Source organism: Boleophthalmus pectinirostris, unplaced genomic scaffold (genome assembly GCF_026225935.1).
Source record: "Boleophthalmus pectinirostris isolate CB_2022bp ecotype Guang Dong unplaced genomic scaffold, ASM2622593v1 HiC_scaffold_3, whole genome shotgun sequence".
Taxonomy (NCBI): Eukaryota; Metazoa; Chordata; class Actinopteri; order Gobiiformes; family Gobiidae; genus Boleophthalmus; species Boleophthalmus pectinirostris.
Window position 1 is genome coordinate 32,538,074 of NW_026571299.1, and position 10,070 is coordinate 32,548,143.

The following is a 10,070-nucleotide window of genomic DNA, read 5'->3' on the forward strand; positions in this document are numbered from 1 at the left end:
AGACACCACACTATGTATTTAAATGGACTTGAGCAGGTATACAGGTGAATATGCAGATGAGGCACTGGCGCGCTCACGGCCCAGTTGTTTATCTCTCACGCTTTGGCGGCAGCGCAGAGGCTCTGGTTTAATGCATAGACTCGGGTTTGAGCACTGACCAATCAAAGATCGGTGCGCGTTGTGCGCGAGGTAAAGTGACGGCCTATGACTGGCTGTGTGCTTTTTTCCAAAGGGGCGTATTTTCAAGCCATCTTGACTGAATATTTAGCCTTATCCAGGGCGCATTAATTTTATATCTTCGTGATTTGAGCATTTTTGTGATAATAACCGATATTGTTCACAAGGTCCATCCCTCTGCTATGGACCCGGGTCCAGCTGTCGTGTCTCACTGCGCTCTGGGCGGAAAACTGCAGGGCTGAAGATGACACTGTCGCTCCAGAATTACCGGCTAGCTAAGCTAACATGAGCATGTCCGCCTCGGCTGAGGTCTGCTGTGGTCTGTCAGCGGCTCTCATTTAGCCTGCTGCTTATTGTACGTGACACCTCTCCGCGGAGGAGAGCCGCACGAGGTAATGTCTCTAGTGTTTTCACTGTTTGTGTCAGTCGCAGACATTCAGTGGTTTTGTTATACGACTTCTGTGTCCTGACCGACCGAAACCTTATCACATCAGCAGCTTCTGCAGCCTCTGAATTTGAGCCAAAGCCGAGGCGTTGCGCACTGTAATGTCGCGCTCGTGTTTTTGCATGCAGTGCATTTAGACACGTAGAACCAGCGCAGATCGTGCAGCAGTGCACTGACGGCTGCTGCCGTGCGTAATTGGGATCCTAATCAACGTGCAATACAAATGTTGTCTCCGCTGTTCTTCGCTTAAAATGGCTGACAGATGTTAGATACTCGGGTTGGTATTTAGCGCAGCGCAACCAAACTATGTCGAGCAACGAAGAAAAAAATAGATGGAGACACTTTCTGATTGGACAGACGTGTTACGAGCTCTGGTTTAGACCAATGGTGTAACAACACAGGAACAAGGCTGTAACTCACGGTTTGTGCAGAGAGTACTTGAGGTAACATCATTTGTTTTTAGTTCAACAGTGTGACTGACCACTTTGTTTTGTTCCATTCTTCAGTCCACACACTGACAAAATGAAGAAGTCTACTGAAAACCCTTAAACAGTTGTATTTATGCAGGGCCACACAAGAACTGAATACATTTGGTTCCATTTATTTTATAATAATCTAAGTCTAAATATCCTACATTAGATTCAGTAATCTTGATGATTTGCAGTATGGTTATACAAAACATTTTTTCAGGCCTAAGCTACTTCTACAACACAATCTACAAAACAAAAGATCTACAATTCATTAAAAGTGAAGTAAACATTCGTTATTATTATTCAGTAACCAGGTAACTGATGTTGACCTAATAGATTTACTTCTCTTCTGATTTAAAGGAAGCTGGTGTATGTCCTACACACACACAGAGGTGGGAATGTGAACCGCCCACAGGAGCGCCATCATGGGCCGGGGTCGAGGTCGCGGCAGAGGTCGAGGCCGGGGCAGCTCTGGCACCCAGCGACCGGCCTCCCCTTACAAACTGCAGCTCTCTCCATCCCGAGAGACGCTCACCTACGCACAGGCTCAGAAAATTGTGGAAGTCGACCTAGAGGGAAGAATCCACCGCATCAACATATCTGACCTGCTGCCCATTATAACAGATGATGAGATGACAGCACAGGATATTGTAGAGTGCAACAGTAACAAGGAGAACAGTGAGGAAAAAACCCAAAGCAAAACAAGGTGTAGTCGAAAAGTAGCCAATAACAAAAACAAAAAGAGTGGAAAAAATCAACAACGGTCGCATCAGCAGAATGGAAATACAAACTCAACACAGCACCAGTCGCCTTTACCTGAACCGAAATTTCGCTTGTTGAAATCAGTGAGCCTGTCTGAAGCACCATCTCTGCCATCGGCTTATTATCGCTTCATAGACAAAACGGGGGAGGAACAGGACAATGTAGCAGAGTATGATATGGATGAGGAAGATTTAGCCTGGTTAGAAATGGTTAACCAAAAACGAGTACGTGATGGTGTAGCTTCAGTACCTCCAGACACTTTTGAACTACTTATTGATCGATTGGAAAGGGAGTCCATATTAGAATCCCGCAGTCAAGCTTTGGCCCAGTGTGCTGTGGACGAGGATGCCTTTTGCTGTGTTTGCCTGGATGATGAATGCCTAAATAGCAACGTCATTTTGTTTTGTGATATCTGTAATTTAGCTGTCCATCAGGAGTGCTACGGTGTACCCTATGTCCCAGAAGGCCAGTGGTTATGCCGTTGCTGTTTGCAGTCCCCCTCCCGCCCTGTAGACTGCGTCCTTTGTCCCAATCGAGGAGGTGCCTTCAAGCAAACAAGTGATGGGCGCTGGGCTCATGTAGTTTGTGCCATATGGATACCAGAAGTCTGCTTTGCCAATACTGTGTTTCTGGAGCCAGTTGAAGGGATAAAGAACATTCCCCCTGCTCGATGGAAGCTAACGTGCTATCTCTGTAAGCAGAAGGGTAGGGGCGCATCAATACAGTGCCACAAAGCTAACTGCTATAGAGCTTTCCATGTAACATGCGCCCAGAAAGCGGGTTTGTTCATGAAGATCGACCCAGTCAGAGAAACAGGGGTAAACGGAACAACTTTCTCAGTAAAAAAGACTGCGTTTTGTGAGCACCATTCTCCAGTCGGCGAACGGCGGGATGGGTCAGGAGATGAGTCTGTGGAGGGCAGACTGGTGGGAGGGCGGGGCAACAGGGGTCAGAGGTCATACACCCAGAGCCCGCCTTCGCCACAAAATAAAAAAGGTACAAAAGGGCAGAAGAAGAAGGGGACAAGAGGAGGGTCGCGGCGGTCCAATGTGCCTCTGCTGCTCGTGCCTCAGATACCTTCTCACAGGTAAAAATTTAAAGAAACGTTTATTAGTCACTGTCATTTTCTAGATTACACATATATAGGCATCAATAGAGTTCACATTTCAGTATCAATTAATATAAAATATTCATAGGAAAATCCACAGGCTGCATGATGCAGCTAGTGTCAAAGTCCATTATTCCATTGCATTTTATCCAACCACACCACAACCATTACATAGACAGTAAGAGTGGGTGATATACCAAATAAAATGTAACGCACAATTTACTTAATTTTGCACATTTAGAATTGTTATATTGTCTTTAGTAGGTACCAAAAGCCCCCTGCTACTTCTGAAAGTTCACTCTTCACTGCTGGCTTTTCACTCTTTCACAGCTGACAATAGACATTTTTCTTTCTTTCAATTAAACCCTAGGCCCTGAGAATGTTATAATGTAATCTAAAACCCAGTATGTCATATTGTGGTATGTATGGCAGCTAAACAAATGTATTGACCATAACCCATTGCTGTCTACATTTACAGGCTGAATAAGATCTGCACGGGAGTAAATGTCCAGAGGAAAAATCAGTTCATGCAGAGACTCCATAACTACTGGTTACTGAAACGTCAGTCTAGAAATGGGATGCCTTTAATACGACGCCTACACTCCCATATGCAAACCCACAAAGCCACTGAGCAGGTAAAGATTCATAAGCATACATGGAACGATTCTAAATGTATGTATAACTATGTATGATCCACAAATGTTGAACCTTATCATCATATCTTGGCAAACCATTATGGCTTCAAGTCCTTTCAACTGACAACACGTCTTTGCTGTTGAATAATGACACCCATTTCTGAAGCTATTATGAAATTATGAATAATTTCCCATTTGTTATTTATTCTGACAAATATTATATTGAACCAGTTTTGTTTCAAGAGGATAGAACTGGTAATTACAGAGATATTAACCACAAATCAGGTCAACAAATCTGTGTGACAGTTAAAAATGAAATTCTACCATAAAATTCTGACCTGTCCTTCAGAAAGCTGTAATATCATGTGAACGCAACCTATTAAAAAGCTTTCTAGCAGCAATGAAAAACATCAATTCTCTTGTAATGTGTTGAGTGTGTGTGGTTTGTGTCTAACAGAAGGAGCCTGATGAGAAGCTGTGTGCGGCCAGAGAGGAGCTGAGATACTGGCAGAAACTAAGGCAGGATCTGGAGAGAGCCCGTCTCCTGATTGAGCTCATCCGAAAGAGAGAGAGACTAAAGAGGGAACAGGTGGGTTCATGCTAGGGTTTTCAAAAGTATTGATAATCAGATACTAATCAATACTGAAACTATAAACAGTAATAATTGAAACTACTTTGTGCCACGGTCATAACGATCCAAATACCTGATAATTCCAGTAAACCAATTTCTTAATGTATATCGCAATTTAATCAAATATTGAATTTTATCACACTATAAAAAAGAAAAGGTACACAAAACATATTGTTCCAGGTAAAATGTATTGCACTCAATAAGCACAACGTTGCAGATACAGGAAGAAAAATATGAAACATTACATAAACATAATAGAGGAAACATTATAATTAAAGACATATTGTCATTGTAATGTGTTTGGGGTAGTGTGTTCTTTCTAAAAAGAAGTTCAAAACATAGAGGAAATAAATTATATTAACGGATTTTTTTTTTTCTCTTCTTCTCCTTAGATGAAAATCCAACAGGCTGCTCTTGAGCTAAAGCTAACCCCAGCACTGGTGCTCCTTCGGACCACTTTGGACCAACTACAAGAGAAGGACACAAGTAAAATATTCTCACAGCCCGTCAATCTTTCCGAGGTTAGTTAAGACATTTTCTATATATATCTATCTATATTTTAGAATTACTACTTAACGATAAGCTAAGATAATTTTCTATGATTAATTGAGGTCCCAGATTACTTGGAGTTTGTTTCCCAGCCCATGGATTTAGCCATGATGAGAACCAAGCTGGAGGCCCACGGGTACGCGACCATCTCCGAACTGCAGAAGGACTTTGAACTCATGATCTCCAACTGCCTCAAGTACAACTCCAAGGACACCATGTTTCATAAGACGGCGTTACAGATGAAAGACGTAGGGGGCGCTATCCTCAGACAAGCCCAAAGACAGTTTCAGAGCATTGGTTTGGATCCTGGCACTGGGATGCATCTACCAGAAGAGACCAACAAACATGGCTTCTACAACTGTACATGGGATGATGGTAAGGATTCTTTTTAACCATCTGTATAATTACTGTGCCTATGCCAAATACCTTACTCATTTTGGGGACCATTTTTGTTGCTTTTGAGAATAGGTAGTAGTTGTTTATTCATTTAGTCAATCAATTGGCCAATGGTGTTTTTATCTAAATGTATTATTAGTCGAGTAATAATTTTACTTACACAACACAGATAAAATAATACATGGAGTGAGTTAGCTGGAATTTTGTGAGTAACTGGACAATTTAATCTGCCTTTATATTTTGAAAGATTCTACTTTTTTGTATACGTGGTAGTTTTTGCAGAAGAATGTACAAATCTTGAGTGGTATTGCCAGCACCAAGTCGCATCCCCTTTTAGTCTATGTTTAACAGATAGTATTAAGAGCCATTTCTAACAGCCAGTTAGTTTTTATAGAACAAAACCTGTTGTCTGCGCTTGGGTTTAATATATATAGTATACTTAAGTTGCAATTATTCGCTGTAGCACTAGTAAAGAGTATCATTAACATTGAGTGGTGTTTATTTTCATCATTAAGTCCATCCAAATTTATTTTTATTTGTTTAGTGGACTCACTGCTGGATCCAGAGAACAGACTGCACCTAACGACAGAGGAGCAGCTAAAGGCTTTACTGGATAAATTAGACATGGTAACAGCCATGAAAACCAGCGGCGGTCGAACCAAACGTATTCGGTTACTGCGCAGAGAGATCAACTCGCTCAGACAGAAGATGAGCCACCAGCACGCGGTCAACGGGAATGACAAAAAAGAGGAGGAGGAAGAGGTAGAGGAGGAGCCAGTGAAGGAGCGAGGGAGAAGGAAGAAGAAAGAGCGAACTGAGGAGAAGGATATTACAAACACAGGTAGTTTACATAGTTAAATCACAGATATATTGTAGTATATTGTATGTATATTGTTGTGTTTTATGTACATGCATTGTTTGGCTCTAATGTCTGAATGTGTCAGAGTTTTTTGTCAATTAAATCGTGGTAAATGGTACTCATTTTTATGGAAATTCTGAGGAAGGAAGTCTTGGAAGGAAGTATTGGATCTGGTTAGATCCAATATGAAAAATGACCCCTATCTGTATTAAATATTATTGGCCTGTAGAATGTCATGATGCCATCTTAAACTCAGCAGTATGTCAGATTACAGACAGATTAGGTTAAACTTCTGGCTAAGCATTATGTTGCATTTAGCAGCATGTAAAATTATAATCACTATTTATCAAAGCAAAAAAATCTAAAGTCAGTGACAATATTTCTGCTAAATAATTTTGTACTGTACCTTCTGTAAATGTACTAACAGTCAGTGATCTCATTGCTTTGCTTTCTGTGCAGTAGATGATGTCCCTCCAGTACTTGAACTCACTTGCCCTGTGTCGTCCCCTCTACCTGGAGATGCCCCTCTTGAGCCTCCCGACCTCAGCATTGTTTCTGGGGGTCGGAGGTCACCAGGTCGCTCCTACAAACGCCAGAGATCATCCCGCAGTGGCAGCAAGAGTCAAGGAGAGGATGAGGCAGAGGTAGCCGAAACACGATCATCCCAACAGGAGGCAGAGCATGAAGCCACACCCTTGGGTACCCCTCCATCTCAGCCTGTGGTCGGAGTAGGGCGTCGGACATCTGTGCTCTTTAAAAAGGCCAAAAATGGAGTGCGAATGGCAAAAAGCAAGACACAACAAAATGAGAAAGAATCTGAAGGCAAAGCAAATGGACTAGATAGTGCTCCTGTCAGCCCGAAGTCTCCAGGTGTGACCAATGTGATCCTACCCCCTACCCCATCCCCCACTCCACCCTCTCCGTCACACCACCTGAGGTCGAGAGCACACAGCTTGTACAATGAAGCAGAGAAACCTCTAACACTCAATAAAGAAGGTATGAGAATAAATCACTTGATAATATTGGTTATCAAACATGTTTGAGTAATTATACTCAAATGTTTATGTAAGGTCTGACCAATGGGAAGCACACATTGACTGATGCTGAAGATGATGAAGAGCAAGAGTGAGTTTTACTTAAAATTAACATAAAATAAACATGTACATGAGCTGACTGAACTCTTATCTGTGGGTGATGCTGCAGCTGCAGTCCTCCTCCAAAACGCAGTCGGGGAAAACCAGCTCTGGCCAAAGTTCCTGAGAGTGAAAATGGAGAGATCTCTGCTGGTAGGTATCATTTAGTAGGTTGAACTGCTTCATTGTAATGAAAAGAATAACATGAATTGAAACTGAATATTTGCAACACTGTCACTTTCACAGGCAGTTCTTCCCTGTCAGAGGACACTAATACAGAGCTGACACCTCTGGACTTAGTTTGGGCCAAAACCAGAGGGTATCCTTCATATCCAGCGATGGTGAGAACTGGTTTGATATGGGCTGTACATTTTGCACGTCTTGCAGTTGACATGAAGGAAAAAGAGTTATGTGGCCTTTTTCTCAGGGCCGTAATTTACTGACATGAGTTTTTGTTGCAGATTGTTGACCCAGACATGCCCCAGGAAGGGCTGCTCCACAATGGGATCCCTATTCCCGTGCCTCCTGTGGAGGTGCTCAAACTTGGAGAGGGCCGAGAGACGGAAGGAGAGGAAAGGCTCTTCCTGGTGCTGTTCTTTGACGCCAAAAGGACGTGGTGAGTCCAGACAGACAGACTTAATCAGGCTGAAACTTTGCATCATGGTTGCCCTTTGTCTAAAAGCTTCATGGTGATTTTCAGGCAGTGGCTCCCGCGAAACAAGCTGGTCCCACTTGGGGCGGACGACACACTGGACAAACTGAGATTAATGGAGGGAAAGAAGCCCAGTGTTCGTAAGTCTGTGCACACAGCCTACGACCGCGCCATGAAGCATCTGAACCACGTGAGGGAAAATCTCAACTTCACTCCCTCCAATTTTATATGACTTCAGTTTGTATCAGACTCTTGGAGAATTTTTCCAAATACTGATTATGAAAAATAACTTTTGATGGTTTTATATAGAAAAAAGATTGCCTTATTTGAGAAGATTTTATTGAATTGAAGCTTGATGACATTGTCATGAATTTATTTGTCCATTCTTGTGTTATGTCCCACATGTCTTAATACCACTGTTTTAGTGTTTGTTTCTTTTTAGGCACGGGAGGGTTGACTGTAAATATCTAAATGTCTTTGTCTGAATCCAAATGTATTTATATTGTGTTGGCCATTGAACTGTCTCCTTGTGTCAAGGAATGCATCGGGACATGTCATTTATGAATGCATGCCATACCTGGACACAGTGTAATATTCTTGGCTCTTAATATTTATTATAGTGAAATAGAAAGCCATTAATGATTATGACTTATCTCATTGTTATCCTCCTATTCTATGGCTTTCTACAAATATTTTTGCAAAGTATTTTAGAGAATTTTGAAAAGTCATAAATCAAATAATCTACTTTTGAAGACTAAAAGATATCATTGATTTTAGCTACATATCAGTCCAGGTATGACATGGAGGTCGATTGTTTTTCCATATTGTGAAACTGTATCCTAGACTCTTGGTGCAGCTACAGTTTGTGGTTAGTGTGTTGTTAAGCCACTAGAAAAACGCTTATTACTTTGTTTCTGTCTCTCACTGAAAGCGGTTTGTGCAAATTTGAGAAGAAGCACAATCTGTTAAACTGTATTCTCTAGGGCCATATCTGAGTGGCAGTGACGTGTTTATATAATATACATATATGTAAAAAGTTAATGTAGTAAAGGTGCATGTGTATAGTTTTGTAAATATGTAAATGTATGTTTTTATCAACCTATGAAATAATTTAAGGAATGCAAATCAAATTTAGATTTTAATTTATGATTTGTGGCAGTTAAAGAGTGTTATTTAAAAGATATTGAGAAGATTTATGTACGACACTAAAGTAAAACTTTGTAATAGTGGAAGTGTACGCACCATTATGTGAGATCAGACTGGAGCACTGCAGGCCAAAGTGACCAAACTCACAACTGTATTGACTTGTTTTTGGGTGTTTTAAAGAGATTTCAATCTTGCCATAATTAATTAAGATCTATAAATCGATCAAGGAGATTTTTCTCTCAAAAAATAAATTCTGTTTGAACCTGAAGTGTGTGTTGTGTTCAGTTGTCAAGTGCAGCTACATGGCTAATAATGTATGTAAATTAGAAGTACAAAATGACATAGTATACACATGAAAAATAATACTCTAATTATAAGTAACTAGTTATTTTAGTTATTTTTTACTCTATATTTTAAGCATTTAGACCAGTTTTATACAAATGTTGATTAATTAAACAGTTTAAAAGGTCAACCAACTTGTTTCAAACCACAAACCAAACAGATACAGCACTGGAATGGGACGACTGGGAATGAAGCTGTATTCAGTAATTTCATGATTTTAAATGTTAATTACAATCACATGCTACAATTATAATCAATTACAGGCTTCTGGTGATTTTAAAATCCACTACATTACTGTCATTACTGTAATATCAGTATTTGTGATTAGTTACTTTTCACTCCTATGTGTGTAGAATCCCTCAGTCGTCCAGGTAGCATCCATGGCAAAGGAGAAATTTAATTTGTCGACTGGACAAATGTTTATTTAGGTTGAAAATGTTCCGCAGCTCATCCAAGCTGCTTCTTCAGTTCAGAACACTGATGAACATTTCCCCAGGGAGGAGCTCACTACACTGAAACTACTCCGAAACTCACACCCTACTCGTTTACAGTTTCTGTTTGTTAGCTAGGTCTATTCATCTGTCCTGAGTGAGGGGACATATTAACATAATCATTCAGGCCCACAATGAGGGCTTTCCCCACCTATGGCCCTGACCTGGCTACCCCTATTGTTCTCTTTGTTTTAGGTTTGAGGTTGGAGTTGTAGATGATTGACAGATGATGTCTGAGCCCTCTATTTCTTTTCAAGGAAGGACTTCCTAACAA

At 40.9% G+C, this 10,070-nt stretch overlaps 1 protein-coding gene across 5 annotated transcripts; it reads left to right on the forward strand.

The window, feature by feature from the left end:
• Positions 1-240: 240 nt before the first annotated feature.
• On the forward strand, positions 241-9,187 carry brpf3a (bromodomain and PHD finger containing, 3a). 5 transcript variants are annotated; one of them, XM_055160850.1, is made up of 14 exons: positions 241-569; positions 1,313-1,369; positions 1,453-2,941; positions 3,441-3,597; positions 4,055-4,186; positions 4,621-4,749; positions 4,840-5,152; positions 5,718-6,014; positions 6,492-7,028; positions 7,103-7,157; positions 7,236-7,318; positions 7,412-7,506; positions 7,627-7,781; positions 7,866-9,187. In XM_055160850.1, the coding sequence occupies exons 3-14, from the start codon at positions 1,518-1,520 to the stop codon at positions 8,047-8,049; spliced, it is 3,561 nt and encodes a 1,186-aa protein (XP_055016825.1). In that variant the 5' UTR covers positions 241-569; positions 1,313-1,369; positions 1,453-1,517; the 3' UTR covers positions 8,050-9,187. The 5 variants fall into 5 exon arrangements, with proteins under 5 accessions (XP_055016825.1, XP_055016824.1, XP_055016827.1 ...); XM_055160849.1 differs by lacking the exon at positions 1,313-1,369; XM_055160852.1 differs by lacking the exon at positions 1,313-1,369 and having other exon boundaries at positions 6,495-7,028.
• The last annotated feature ends 883 nt before the right edge of the window (positions 9,188-10,070 follow it).